The following is a 15,922-nucleotide window of genomic DNA, read 5'->3' as shown; positions in this document are numbered from 1 at the left end:
AGAATGCTAACAATAATGTTATTATTAACAACGGTAACTAACTTTCATTGGTCTCTAGGAGCCAAGCAACGCCAAAACACTTCGCACGTGTTATCTCGCTGAGGAAGGTGCTGGCTTCATTTTACAGATCAGGTGGGTGACGGTTGGGAAAGAAAGGCCTCTGGCCTCTAGCTCTCTGCCGTGCACACCTGCTCTGCCCTAGCACTTACTGCACCCAGGTGGTCACCGCCCACGTGCTTCGGTCCCGCACAAGGTGGGTTCATGAGGTCTGGGTCAGGTTGGGTCGCTTCCTGTCCCCTCGCAACCCGCGCAACAGGGAGCCAAGAGAATGGAGCCAGCCTTCCGGCTTCCTGATCCCCTCGGTCCCGGGGCCTACACGCCCTAAGCGAGCTCGCGAGGGCTCGGGACTCCGGGACCCCCCCCGCGTGGCTAAGTCAGCCAAAGTTTGCCGGGAGGAGAAACGGGCGCAGGTGTGAGCGTCGCTGGGTCCGGGTCGCCGAGGGGATGGGCACGCGCGCCGGCGGAGACCGGAACCTTTCTCTTCTCGCCGCCGTAGCCCCGGGCTGGCCGGAACCTTTCTTCTCGTGTCGCCGTTGGTGAGCGGAGGCGTGCGGAAACGGAACGGTCCTCCAGCTGCCCAGCTCGCGCCGCGGTCGCCGGCTGCTGACGTGGGCGGCCCTGGTGGGGGCCGTGGGTGTGGGTCGCCATGGCGGTGGACATCACACTGCTGTTCCGGGCCAGCGTCAAGACCGTGAAGACGCGCAACAAAGCGCTGGGAGTGGCGGTGGGCGGCGGGGTCGAGGGCAGCCGCGACGAGCTGTTCCGCCGGAGCCCCCGGCCTAAGGGCGACTTCTCCAGCCGGGCGCGCGAAGTGGTGAGCTGGTTGCTATGGAAACGGCGGGCTGGAGAGGGGGGGCGGATCCGCGGCAGGGACCCCAGACCCCAAACCGGACTCTGTCCCGTAAGCAGTGGGTGAGGGAAGCGCCTGGAGAAGGTGGTGTCAAGGGCGGTCAGGAGAGTTGGTCCCAGAGAGTCAACGGCTGTCTTTGGAAAGGAACAGCCTTAGGTCGAGGAATGGGGACGCATGTTGGGGAGCTCGGAACTATGTCTGCAACGTACATGGGCTGCTTTGTGAGGTAATGAGCTTGCCGTCACTGCAGACCTGAACGCAGGCGAAGCTTCCCCCACCGTCCTTTGCTTTCCTGTCGCAGCACTGACTACAGTCACAGTGTATTTATCTCTTCTGTTTACTTGTCTCAGCCCCCTCCCCTCCCCTGCCGCGCACTGAGATCCAAGATCGCATTCGGCCGACCTGGCCCTTCTCCTTGCCTCCTGCAATAGGTTAGGGTTCGTGCCAGGGAGCGGTCTGTCTTGAGACTGGTTTAGGATAATCTTTCACAAACACTCTCTATTACAGCCATCTAAACTACTTTCTGTTCCCTGAACACAGCAGGCTTTCGTTCGGGACAGCTGGGACCTACTCCTTCAAGGCAGTAACAGTGTTGGCTTCACTTCAGAATCCCCGAAGCCTGACTCAGAGCATTGATTAATAAATGTTTGTTGGATCAATGAATGAACAAATGGTTGTCTCCTTCCCCACTACACAGGAAACTCTGTAAGGGGAGAGATAAACTTTGCCAGGTTCACTTTTGGATCCTTGGCACCAAGGGTGGATCTAGTTTTTGTGGAGCTTGAAGCTTATACAGTTCTGTCTGTCCTCTTTAAGAAATAAAAATACAAAGTCACAAAAAAAAAAAGGTTCAGAGCTTTGGGGGGGTGCAGGGGAGGGGCCCTGACGCTCAAACTTCATGGTAAACCCACTTCTGTTTGATACACAGTGCAGTGCCTGGTACTTTGTAGACACTCAGATATTTTTTAATATATGTATGCATGAATTAGTGAGTGGCAGTTTGCAGAGGATATTCAAGCCTGGGAAGGGAAATTGGTCCAGATGAATATATTCAGTCCATCAATAAGCATACACTAAGCACCTACCTTCTGAGCATTGTGTTAGAATAACGCAATTTAAAAGGAATGGTGGGGGAGACAGACATATTACCAAAAGAAGTGCCACAACACCTTGAAGACGTTGTGTAGAACACAAAGGAGAGTGTTCAATTATGCGTCAGGGCCAAGAACGGCTTTACAGAGGCGATGATGCCTGAAACAAATCTTGAAAGAAGAGTAGTTGGTTCCAGTGCGCATAGGGTGGAGAAGGGCATCTCAGGCTAAGAGAAGAGTATGCACAAAGGTGTGGAGATGGGTAACTGTACGCTCAGTTTATTTATACTCAATGCGTGTCTACCCGTTAAATTACAAACAAATTAGTAATGGCATTTCAGATTTGGGGGCGGGGAGGAACTTTTCGTAGCTGAACAACTCCTAACAGTGATAACTATGCCACTTTGCATTGGGAGCTTGATGAGTTAACTCATTTGGGCTGTGGGATGAATGGGGACCTTGGGAGTAGAAACTGGGTCTTGGATTTAGAAGACTTAGATTCCAATCTGGGTTCTGCTACTTAGATGTGGGTGACTTGGGTAAGTCCTGTTACCCGAGTCTCATTTCCCTTTTCTGTAAAATGGGCATGATAATACCCTCCTTGACTGGTAAGCTGATTATTAGGATCTTATGAGACTTTGTATATATCGTAAAGAGCCATAATGATTATTATTGTTCCCCTTCACTCCTACGCTAACTCTGTGTAGGCCATTTAGATGTATTTTCATCAGTGGCACAAAACTTTATTCCCTACACCACTTTGCTTTCTTGTACTTTCATTCTTCACTTGCAAAGGGGAACCAAGGAAGTTCATGAGGGAATCTGAAAATTCTGTGTAGGTACTAATAGCATCGATAGTGGAGGCAGTGACACTCCTCTGTCAAGGTGAAGCTATCAGCGATGGCATATGTGTGGCAAACATGCAGTTATTCCTCTTTCTCCTTCCCTGGGACCATGGAGGCCAGTGTTAATGTCCCAGTACATCTGTGTTGCTCAGAATCCTTTGGAACTTTGTGCCCCAGGCAACCATTACCTATTGTTGGACCTGACATTCAAGTTGAAATTTGCTGATATCCTACATAACATATAGTAAAAATAGAGTCTGTATGCCTGAAGCAGAACCATGGACTTTTTTCTTTTAGTACTTAAAAGGATCTTAAGTTCATGTTGTTCAGTCTTTTCATTTTATAGATGGGAAAACTAACACTCAGGTAAGTGAAATGTCTTGCCCAGAGTCATAATAGATGAGGTCACAGGACAGAGCCAGAGGAAGAAGGCAGGTCCTTTGACTCCAGTTTAATGTTGCTTATTTCCCACCCTGCCCCATACATATACTTCCACTATAATTTTAAACCAAAAATTCTTCAGCTGAGTTTCTTCTTCCTGAGTTAATACTATATTCATAATTGCATACTGAATAAGATTTGGAGCATAAAGACCTTGCATAAAGACCAAAGCATAAAGACCAAAGAATTTGAACGCCTTTTACTTACTGCATGAACTTGGGCAAGTTACTTAACCGCAGTTTCCTCACTCCTAAAATAGAGTGAATAATAGCAACCTTATAAGGTGGTTATGCAGATGAAATGAGGAAAGGTGTGCAAGTGCTTGCATGAGTGTGAATTCTTTTGATTGCTAGTAAGGGTAACCTAGTTTTAAACTAACCTGAGCAAAATAGGAATGTGTTGGCTGGTAAAACTGGGAAACACAGGAAGGAGCTTCTTTCTCCAGGTCTTATCCATAAAACCCCAGGAAAGGACTCTAGTTGGTTCTGCTTGGGTCCTGAGCCCTTGTTATGGCCTCAGAGGGATAAGGTTCTTCACATGGCCAGGTCAGGTGTCCACTCCAATAGGTGGGTTGGGTGCTGTGATTGCTGCCCCACCAGAACCTTGGAAAAGGGAGTGCTGTGTCTGACACTAGGGAGTAAGGGATGCTGGGCAGGCAAAACTGACAAAAATGTTCCTTCTATTCCCTAGCACAGTGCCTGACCTGTCTTCACTTTACCTGCCTGGTGGTCTTCAACTCTGTGGGGAATAAAAAACTAGAATTGTGGGAGCTTGTATGACAGGCTTTGGTGTGGGAATGTGTCTGGAGGTGCCTCATAGGGGCAGCTCTTTCATTTTCTTACTAATTTATAAAGGTTACAGAGTCCAGGAGAAGCAGTTCACAGTAAACCAAGACCCCTCTGAGTAGCCAAACTGAGTATGCAGGGGCAACAGGAGCCAGTGAACAGAACATCAGGGAACCTGTGTTCTAGACCAAGTTGAGCCATGAAGTGGACAGACCACCTAATCTTTCTGCACCTCAGTGTCCACATTGGTAAAGCCGACAGCTTAGACCATAACTGTAGCAAGTTCTTGTAAAACAAAGATGTCTCATTTATAAGATAAACAGCGACTCTGTGTTGTTGGGAATTCTATTTTCAGATTAGGCATGCAGATGAATTTTTCTTTGTTTATTATACATTGCTTTTGTGAAAGCTAAGTGTCATTTACTTTTATTTTTTTTATGAGTTAATTATCTTTAGTTCCTGGCTTAAATTCAGACTTCTTACAGCAACCCAACCCCAAAGTCCCTGCTACCTTCCTCGAGCTCCCCTCCTCTCACCTTCCTCTTACTCTACTCCAGCTGCCCTAGCCTCCTTGCTTTCCTCACATGTACCAGGCACATTCCTACCTCAGGACCTTTGCGCTTGTTGTTACCTCGACCTGGAACACTTTTCTCTCAGATTCCATGTGGTTTGATCTTTAGGCCTCTGCTCATTCGTTGTTTCAGTGAGCCCTTCCTCCACTGCCCTGTATAAAGTAGCATCCTTTTTCTGTTCTTTACTCCGCTTTATTCCTGTCATTATCTAACATATCATGTATCCATTGACTTGTTGTTTATCCACTAGACTATATGCTTCATGAAAACAAAGACTCTTTAGGTTCTATAATAGTGCAGGATAGGTTCTCAGTAAATGTTTCTTGAATTAAAGAATGAGTGTTATCTACTGTGTCACTTTGCTTTTAATTTTGGAGCTGGTTGATCTCTGTCCAAGCCTCCTTCCAGTTCTAGAAATGTGTGATCCTAACATGATTCCTTAATATTATACAGTATATATGTACACTTAATCCAGTATCTGGAATAAACCTTGAATAAATAGTAGCTTTTATTTTATTAGTAAGATTTAGTTCCTACATCAAAGAGTTTATAGTCAAGTGGAGAAGCAGACCCATAAATAATACAACGACTCAGGTAGAAGTGACAACCGTAATGCTCAGCATTGATCCCCCAGGTCCTCCTCGATTTTCTTCTCAGTTGTAGTGTTGAACTTGTGTGCCAGTGTTTGGAGCCAAAGGTTAAGCTGGGACCACCTGGATTATTATCCATAGTAGCTGGAAATAGACTTTATCCAAGGATTGAGTATAATTCTACTTAAACTGGGTTTCAGTTGAGGGAGCATTGTTCAAAGAAGCAGTATCAGGCAACAGGTGCCAAGGGTCAGTGAGAAGCTGGAGACAGGCCCACACAAGACAGGAATAGATCAGGAAACAGTGTAGGTTTAGGATGTAGGATTCAAACAGAACGTGGGTCTGTTGAATCATGTAGATTTAAAAAACATTAATGGAGAGTTCTTTTTGCAAATGAAATAAGGAGCAGCTTTTGCTAAGGCTGGGATGAGGGGGCTGGGAAGAGAGAGGTTCATTAGCCAGCTTGCCCCTCTACCGCCATTCCCCCTTCTCCTTGAGGAGCCCCTTTGGAACCAGCCATAGGGCTGAGAGAGACACAGTTTCTCGCTCCATTAATGTTCTCCAAGTCTTCTCTTAACTTCATGGTGCTGTATTTTTATGGATCATAATAACTGAGTGTGTACTGTAAGCAGAACTCAGTGCTAGTGACTTTCCATGGTATAAAGAGTGAGCCCTTTGTATGGACTGCACTCTGAAATTTTCCAGGATTTATGAAGACTATAGCTTTTGAAATTATATTTATTCAATACTAATTGATTTATTCCATCTCCTGTAAGCATTGGACTCTTGATAGGTGTCAGTCATTGTGAGGACACAAAAAACTATGAGACATACGTCTCGGCTCTTTGAAAATAGAAATAAAGGATAACTAAAGCTCCTTGAGGGAGAATTGGTATAAAATCAAACTGGACCTTGAAGGATGAGAACCATTCTACCAGACAAAGGAAGGGAGTTAAATCGCATTCCTGGCAGAGGGAGGAGTGTTAGCAAAGGCACCGGTGTACAACAGCAGGGTGATGGGGGGAGCAGAGGCAAGGCTGGAGTGATTGGAGCCCTTTTCTGGAGGAGGCCTGGGTGAGGGGCAGAGAGGCAGGAGATGCGGCTGTGCTGGATTAGGTTAGAGCAGGGGTCAGCCAACTTTGGCCCATAGGCCAAATCCAGCTGCTGCTGATTTTTGTAAATGAGGTTTCAGTGGAATGAGACCACGGTCATTTGTTTCCATGTAGGCTATGGATGCTTTTGTGCTATAGTGGTAGAGTTGTAGCTGGCAAAGGCTGGCAGAGTCTGAAGTATTTCCTGTTTGGCTCTTTAGAGGAAAAGTTGACCAGACCTTGGGTGAGAGCATTGTCAGCAGTGCTGAGGAGTTTGGACTTTATGCTCTAAGCTATGTGAGCAGAAGCCTGAAAAGTTCATATTTGTCTTTTAAAATAAGCAGCAATATTGCAGATGGGTTTGGAGTGTAACACGACTGACATAGAGGAGCTAATTGGAAGGTTATTGCAGTAATCCAGGTGAGAGCTGATGAGCTAGTGACAGAGGAGTGAATGGATGAAGTAGATATTTAGGAGGTGGATTTTAAAAAAATGTAGCCATTGGTGGGGGTAGAAAGAGGGAGAGGTAGAATAATTCCCAGCTTTCTAGTTGGCAAGTTTCATGGTGGTAGATATCACAACAACATTTTTTTCAAAGTTTGAGTAGGATGCCAATTAATCATGCCTTCCCTTTCTCAGTTCTAAACAGTGGAGAATAGATTCACGGGGCCCAACAGACATTAGAGTTTTATTAAGACAACAAGTGGTGGGTAACTCCCCAGTGGCAGTGCTTCTTGGTGAATCTGGATTGGAGAGCATAGCTGGAACCCAGTGGGTTCCTCTAGGTTTGTCGTATTTAGATCTTGGAGATGATTGAGTCTTTAAAATAGACACGTAGTTCATATACCCAGCCAACCACCTCACAAATCCAGCGAACACTGGGCTGGGCCTTATTATGGTGAGAGCTACAAGGCACGTCAACCACACCAGACTGCAGATGGGGATACTGAGTAGGGCCATTTAGATACCAGGTTCTTATATAGACTTTTATTCTCAATTGTGCATTCTTTATTCTTGAAAGAAAGTCATCTGGGTGGTAATGATTGTATCACATACTGTAGAAGCATGGTTCTCAGGGATAGTCAATTGACTTTCTCCTTCATTCCAAGAAAAGTCTGGAATGGGTCAAAGAGTTCCCTCTTTTCTCAGTTTCTAGTTGGCAGGTAGCCAATAGTTCAGTGTATCACCTACTAAGGATAGGGCTGCCAAAACAGGTCCTCTCAGGATGACATTTTTAATGAACTCTTCCTGTCCATGGTCTGATACTATCTTGCAGGCTTGAGAACCAGGTTTGTCAACATACCAAGGATAGAACCATCTATCAGGGCAGATATCAACTGAGCTCACACCAACTTGTGTACAAGTTAGAATACCAGATTATTTTCTTTGAGTGCCATAACTAATACTCAGGAGGATCTAAATTTTGGAAAGTCAGTTATTTTTGAGCTTCTGCTATAGGTCAGTAACTCTGTTGAGGGCTTTACATACCTGATCTCAATTAATTTTTCTCTATTTGGGGGATAGAAATATAATATTATCAAGTGATTTTACAATATTGATCATATTATGAATAATATGATTCTAGAATTTATACAAACTTGATGTTTGAGGTTTCTTGTTGTGTGAAAAATCTATATGGGCTCCCCCTGGTGGGCAAAGTATCAGTGACGTTTACAATGGTTAATTATGGCTTGTGTTACGAAAAACTTGTGCTTAAAACATATTAAGTTTAAAATTGACTTAAAAAGAGGCCCCTTCTGAACCCTCTAAGAGAAAGTGAATAAACCAGAGAAGTGAAAAGTATGGTGGGTTGAATGAACTCATATATCATATAGCTCACATATGAAAAGTTTGCAGCACAGTTGTAATTTTAAGCTCGGTAGTACGTTTTTCTTCCTGACTTTCAGGTTCTCAAAGTCTGTAAATACTAGAATTTGCCTTCTACTTGTTACAGTCTAACATAATGCCTAATTGTCAAAACTTTCTTATGGAGCTCAGAAGCTATATTTAACCAAGAGAAGTGAGTCTTTTCATTTCACAATATTGTATACATTCCTGTTCACTTTTTGGACAGATGATAAGAAAACCATAGTAAAATCAACATTTGTCTTTTATAGTCTAAGTAGAAATGACAGACTGCAGCATATCTTGACTGGGAGAAATTGAGAAAGGAATTAAAAAGCATAAGTTTTGAATTATAAATACTTTTGGACTATGCCAGTAATTAACTGTATGATCTTGGAGAACTCACCTAACCTCTATTTTTGTTTTTCATTTGCTTTTTGTTTTTTTCATTTTTCTTGTTTAATGAGGAGCTTTGACTAGATAATCGTTTAAGGACCTTTTCAACAGGGTGTTTCCATGATTCAGTACTCTTTTTTCTGAAAGTCTCAGACTATATTTTAAAATGCTTTTTGCAGTAGTAACTGCCCCAGCGCCTTATGATACTTCCCCCGAGTTCCTATGTACTCAGAATTTTTCACCTAGATAAAAAAAAATGATTTTGTTTTTCAAAGTTGTTGTTTGGTATGTTTCCACAAGTATATTTGATTTAATAGTGATTATGTACTCTTATAATGGGCTGTTATCAGTGGGGCATGTTTTTGAAGTTGGCTAGTTATAAAATCTGATTATAAAAACAGTAAGTGCTCATTAAACAGAATAAAAAAGAAAGTGAAGTTCACATATAGTACTACTTGCCAGAAATAGCCACTGTTTTAATTTTTGTATATATTTTTTCAGACATTTTTCCTATTAAACAAAAACAATTTTTCTACAGTGCTGTTTTCTAGCCCCTCTTTTTTTTTTTTGTCTTGTCTTGGTTTTTTCACTTAATAACATATTGTGAACATTTTTCTATGTCAATATGTATTGTTCTTGTCATCAATTTATTTGGCTGCATAACCATTAAAAATAATATTACAGAATAAAAATCTCTTACCTAAAAAAAAAAAAATATTACATAACTTATTCACCTGAACCTCTATTGAAAGATATTTAGGCTGCTTTCAGTTTATCACTATTTTAAACAAACAGTACATTTTTTACCAAATTTGTTTCAGATTTATAATCTCTTAAGATAAAAGGCAAAATGTATATAAATTCACGTTACTTGTTTTCTGTTGAATCTTTTCTCAAATATAAAAAATTGGATGCCCTAATTTGATAAAAAGAAAATTATTCCTAACTTTGGGGAAAGTGTTAAATGTATGAGAACTTATTTCAGTGCTGGAGGAGAATAGAAAGGGGTAGGTGATAACTGGGAGCAGGCTAGTCAGGAAAACTTTTACGTGGGAGCAGAGCCTTGAAGAGCAAGTAAAATTGGGTAGGCGGCGAGCCTGAGCAGAATGTATTTCAGTGACGGTAAGGAAACTGGCTGACTAGGCCAGTGGGTTCTTCTTTGTCAGTGGCGTGAAACAAACTTGGGGAGGTACTTTATGGTCTGCAGATTATAGAAGGCCTCCTGAGCTTTTGTACAAAACAAGTGTACAAAAATCAGTGGCCATCCAAATCTAATTAATGACCACTTAAAATCTAAAGAAATCATTTACAGTAGTAACAAAAAGCATTTCTAGAAATAACCTTAATAAGAAATGTAAATGCCCCATTTGAAGAAAACTTCCCAGTTTTGTAGAGAGATATAGAAAACTTGAATAAATAGAAACACATATTGTGTATGTGGAAGGGAAGAAGTGTTAGAAAGACATCAGTTATTCCTAAATTAATTTGTCGATTTAGTGCAGCTTTATTCCAAATTCCAGCAGAAAGTAGTTCTGAAATTTATCTAGAAAAGAAGATGAGTGAAAATAGCTAATTAATTTTTGAAGAAAAGTGGAAGGGTGTGTGTTGGGGTGGGTGTACTAGCCTTACCAAATATTAAAACATTTTGAACCCAAAAAATAATATATGTGTATATGGATCAATCAGTGAAGCCTGTTAGGCCAGGTGTGTATGTGTGTGTGTAACTCTTGTTTAGGGAGGTATTGTAAATCAGTCAGAAAAAGAAGGTTTATTCAGTGATTTGGGGATAATTGGTTAGCACTTTGGAAAGAAAGGCTTTTTTTTTTTTTTTAGGTCCTTGTCTTTTACTGTACATACATTAAAGTAAATTTTTTTTTTTTTTTTGCGGTACGCGGGCCTCTCACTGTTGTGGCCTCTCCCGGTGCGGAGCACAGGCTCCGGATGCACAGGATCAGCGGCCATGGCTCACGGGCCCAGCCGCTCCGTGGCATGTGGGATCTTCCCGGACCGGGGCACGAACCCGTGTCCCCTGCATCGGCAGGCGGACTCTCAACCACTGCGCCACCAGGGAAGCCCTAAAGTAAATTTTTACATGGACTAAAGATTTAATTGTAAAAGCAAAACTGAAGAAAATGAAAATGTATATGAAATATTGACCTATCTTCTAGAAGTGGGAGGTCTTTCTGAGTTTAAAAATTAGCAGCAGTAATCTTAATAATGGTGTTGATTTTGATGATAGCAGCTATCACAAGTACTTTACATAGAGACACTACAGCATTATTCCCAAGTACAAGAAATTATTAGGTAAATATGGCATAGTGAAGAGTTTGTCATGACATGAGAAGAATTGCTCATATTAAAAAATACTACCAAAACCAGTTACAATTAAAACTATATATACAAAATCAAAAAACTGTAGGCATGGACATAGTGATTAGAAGGAAACTGGCTGACTAGGCCAGTGGGTTCTGGCCTACATTTTAGTGTATGTAAAATGCTAACAATGGCTATATCTGGCTGATGAGACTATGGGTGATTTATTTTTCTGCTTCTATCTTCCTGAATTTCTCTAATGAACACATATTACTCTTGAAATGAGAAGCAAAACAGAATAAGTAAAACTCTAGGCAGATGAGTTTTTATTTGCTGTGGGAGGAATGGAAAAGAATATCTTTTGATTGGAAAAATGTCATGAATAAGCAGTATCTAATTATATATTAAATGTACAATGGAGGGGGCCCCTCTTTAAAGGAAGTCTGTGGTAAATCTTTTGTAAAGGGAGTAATTTTCCTGTAACTCAGCTGGATTTTCAATTCAGACTTTCTTAACCTGTACAGGAAAATCATCCACAAATGTTTCATTGATGTCTTAGCTTTCTGGTTGTCATTCTAAAAAATAATAAATGGTAATAATAGCTACCACTCGTAGAGCACCTACTCTACCTGGCACTCTGCTAAAAGCTTTGTAATTTGGTTGACTATCCTTGCAAGTTAGGTTCCTTTACTCATAAAGAAACCAAGGTGTCCTGCCCAAGATGATGTAACATTGATGAGCTTGTGCCGTATTCCTGGGATCGCCTGCCACCTCTCCAGGTTCTGTGGATGCAGGGGTATGTGCATGCGGAGTGCTGTCCTGGGACTTTGGAGCTGGACTTCACTTTGTGTGGCACAGGTCAGATCTCTGGTGATTTTCTCCTTGGCATGTTGTCATATCATCTACTGTCTTTAGGAGCATATTTTGCTACATAAATCACAGGTATTTGAAAATGCCTGACTAGCTTTTGGGGAAATACAGCTGCCTCCAAATCAAACTCTTTTTTTAGTCAACAATTACTAGTAACTGTGTATTTTTTAGAGGTAGTGTTGAGGTATGTTTTTGGGAAAATGGAAAAAGGGTTGTAGTTTTAGTTAGTAAAATCATTGAGAACGAAGGAGACCCAATTTATACATTATATCCATCTGAAAAAGTATAATTCCCTTTTCTGTCATTGGGACACTAGTTTGTTATTTATTTGTTCATTCAACAGTCAGTCCCATGAAGAACTCGAGCTGAGATGATTTTTCAGAATTGCTCAGGTGAGGCAAGGGGCCAGGCCTTTAAAAACATTGGTCAGTCATCAGAAGAGGGCTTCACCAGGGAAAGGCCTTTGAGTTGGGTGACATAGCTTCCTTCTGCTGAGGACAGGGCCTGAGAGAGACTCAGCTGTGAGCCATCAGCAGGCAATTCTTCTGGATGTTGGGGGAATGAGGGCCTTCATCCTGAAGGCACAGCTCTGCCATACTACCCTTTAGGGTTGTTGTGAGGACTGAATGAGGTATTTCATGTAAAGCTGCCAGCATTGTATCTGGTACATTAGAGATACTCATTAAATGGCGACTACTTTATTTCAGCTTATATTTTTTGAGTATCTGCCCATAAGTATAAGGAAGGCACTTAGATTGCTCTTTGGGCTGGAAAGATGAATGAGACTTTCATTTTGGTCATTAATATGCTAACAATCTAGAAGAAGGCATTCATTCATTCAACAAATATTTATTGAGCATCTGCTATACGCTATGTACTATTTTTGACCCTGGGGATAGAGCAAAGGTAAGACAGACCAAAATCTCTGCTTTCATGGAGAGTATATTCTAATGGGAAACTTATAGTAAACAAGTAAACGGATTCAAAAATACTTGTGTGAGGTAGTGATAAGTAAACTCGTAAGGCATACTCATAATTATAGAAGTTTTCACAAGAGGAACTTTGATCATTTAGATAGCAGAGAGATTACTTCAGGGTAAGGTTGAGGGGAGGCTTCATGGAAGAGGTGACATTTAGGTGGGCCTCCCAGATTTTCCACATGTGGAATGGAGAGAGGAGATGCAGGACTGAGCACATGACGAAGGCTCTAGGAGTGGGAAAGCACAGGATGGTAAAATCTGAGGAAAGCTGAGTTTAACTGGAAGGAGTGTGAAAAGTAGGTAATGGGGTGTGCCAGGTATTACCCCTCGGCCCCTGCAGATCTACTCTCTATCCTTTCCACTCTGCTCCTGCGTCAGCAGGCCGATCTTTATGGAGTGCGTGACTGGCTTGTTCTCTGGCTTCTGATTGGGTGCAGCCAGTTCGAGGCTCCAGCAGGAGACTGGAGGGCTGGAAGAGGCAGGAGTTGGTTTGGGAACTGGGTAAAGGCTTTGCATCCACAATCTATTACTTAGATTACGTGTCTTCCCACCAGCCCTAGAATTTTTTACCTGTGTATGTCAGGCATCCCATGGGTTAGGATGGCTTTAGCCAGTAGGCTGGTACCAGCCATCAATAGACAGGATTGTACTGTAGCCCCACTCAGGGGTGACCCTGAAAGATAGTGACAAAGGGAATTCCTCCCCGTGGATAGAACTTTGGACATTTCATCTTTGCCTTTTTATTTAAGGTGGCTTTTAAAGGCGATATGTTTCTCTCTGTCTCTCTCTCAACTTTACAATGGGGTAATGTCAAGAATTTTAGGCTCAAACAGATTTTCTCTTAGTGATGTGGCAGTTCATACTTTTCTTCCAAATATGACCTGAAGGATTAGAGGTGGTAAATGGTCTTGTGGCACTTTGACTATAAATCTGAACTGGAATGGAATCTGTAACCCATTATCAGATTCTGAATCAGGCTGCCTTGTCTTTCTCCTGTTTTTGTTTCAGTGAAAATGTGTGTTTTTATTCTGTCAGTGGATGGTTTACACACCTAATATACCTAATATTAAAAGGGAGTTATATAATGAATACTTGATGTGAAAGGGACTAGTTAAATACTTCAACTCCAAAGGATTCCATTAAAGTAATAAGGAAATTACATTTAATTTTAAATGGTAGAAAGATTTTTTTAATGTTATTGCTATTAAGCATGTATTACACACACTCAAGCCATTTTCTGCAAATGAATTTCCAAAGCACAATTCATCTTTTTAGGGGTGGAGAGGAAATATTCTTGCAAAATATAGTTTGATGTTGTCTTCTTAACTGCAGAGAGAAGCATACTTTTCCAAAGAATAGAATGTGATGGTTGATTGGAAACTTTTGGAGTTACGGGCTTTTAGCTCTACCTCTTGAAATAAGAAAATATATATAAATGGGTCCCCAGATGAAGGCGTGGTGGGATACTTTATAGCCCTAATTGACTCCAGACATAGAGGCCGTGATTTGCAAGCAAGCAGTGACAAGAGGAAGTTAAATCAAAATTAAATTAAGGGAAGGAAGAAAAAAAAGAGAGATATTAAGGAAAGGTGATGAATCTTCTGAAGGCGTCTAAATACTTATCTGTAGGTAAGTGAGAAATCTGTGAATATATCTCAGTTATGTCAAAGGATGAAATCTGGAAACATTTCAGTCCTAAAAACGACCTTCTCTCTTTTATAAAGTCTTTTTTGTATTCATTGCTTGGTACAGTTCAGTCAGTACATGCATATTTGCTTCTATACTTTTCCATGACTCAACTGGCAGTAAAATCAGCATCTCCCATGATACACATCAGGTGATATTTTGGGAGAATTGGTTTTTCTGTTTATATTTTTACTATTTGATTTTGTTCAGCTCATGTAAATACAATTCTGGGAGTCAGAATTGATTCCGGCCACTCAGCCACGCTGACCGCCATTTCTGCACTTGTCTCAGTTTCCCTTTTGCTGGCCTCCCCTGTCCAGTGAGTTCTCAGGCCCAAGAGGACAGGGACTGTGTCCCACTCCCCATCACAGCACAGATGAAGTGCAGCATTCAGCACGTATTTGTGAAGTTAATCTGTGCCTTGTGCTTCCTCTCTTTCTCATCCGGCCCACTGCTACCGTGTGTGCTCATCCCTCACCATCTTGAGCCTGAGTTGATTAAACAGCACTGAGCACTCCCCGCCCTGCCCCCCGCTCAGAGCCAAGCCACTGTGCCGAAAATGCGGCTTTCCTTATGTTCCTGTGCTCAGAAATGTTCAGTACTGCCCATTCCTCACACAGTGAATTCTGTTATTTGGCTGGTCTTCAAAGGTCTTTATAAAGGTAGCCCTACCCACTTTTCCAGTGTTGCATCCCACACTTCCCTGGATCATCCTACCAGCTTTAACCAAGCTGCTCTTTTCACAAACTCCTCTGCTTTCTTGTCTCCTTGTTTGGCTCTTGCTATTTCTCTTGCCTGGACAGCTCGCTCCCCTTCACTTACTCAAATTCTACCCATCCTTAAAGGGTAGAAGTTTAATCTCTTCTGAATTCAAAGCACTTGCTGTCTGTATTACTCATTAAGCCAGCAACTATGTGTGGCTTATGACAGCCTTTGCATTATTGTTTGGTGGTGTTATTATTCTTACTTTTTGAAGATCTGATTGGCTTTATTCAGTGATTTATGAATCAAGCAGTATCCCATCTAGCAAAGAGATAGGCACTCACATGTTGTTATTTAATGATTGCATTGTTGCTTAGCTTTCCAAGTGCTGTTATCTTCCAAACTATATTATATATCTTTGAGCATGGGAGATGGAAAAGGAAAGGGCGCGAGTGATTTGATGTTTTTTACATATTTCCCTCACTGGCTTTGGTAGCTAGTGCTGCAGCCGTTAACACAGGACAGTCACCACGTCTTACTCATGTTTCCCTTCCCAGTGCCCAGCCCCGCGCCTGGTCCGTAGTGGCGATTCAGTACATGGTATGTGACTAAATAAATAGAAGGCGTTCTCAAATATTTGTTTACTAGTTTGACCCAAAGCTAAAAGAATCAACATGGGTGATTTTCCAACTTCTAAAAGCCATAAAAATCCAGTTTCTCATTTAGCTTTTTTTCACCATTAACAGTTCTCCCTCCAGCACTTCTTCCTTTTGCCTGCCTTCAGCTTCATGCTGAAATATAAATC

At 41.9% G+C, this 15,922-nt stretch overlaps 1 protein-coding gene across 1 annotated transcript in view; it reads left to right on the top strand.

Moving 5' to 3' along the window:
• Window positions 1-427: 427 nt before the first annotated feature.
• Window positions 428-15,922, top strand: part of STX18 (syntaxin 18) — a 120,923-nt gene continuing 105,428 nt past the window's right edge. Inside the window, exon 1 of the mRNA XM_027103374.1 lies at window positions 428-874. Coding sequence (XP_026959175.1) covers window positions 707-874 — 168 coding nt within the window. The 5' untranslated portion in view covers window positions 428-706. The remainder of the gene's footprint in view (window positions 875-15,922) is intronic.

This window comes from Aethalodelphis obliquidens, unplaced genomic scaffold (assembly GCF_003676395.1).
Source record: "Aethalodelphis obliquidens isolate GAN/ISIS:26980383/991018 unplaced genomic scaffold, ASM367639v1 scaffold6, whole genome shotgun sequence".
NCBI classification, from domain to species: domain Eukaryota; kingdom Metazoa; phylum Chordata; class Mammalia; order Artiodactyla; family Delphinidae; genus Aethalodelphis; species Aethalodelphis obliquidens.
This window is presented reverse-complemented; position numbering and strand designations above follow the sequence as displayed.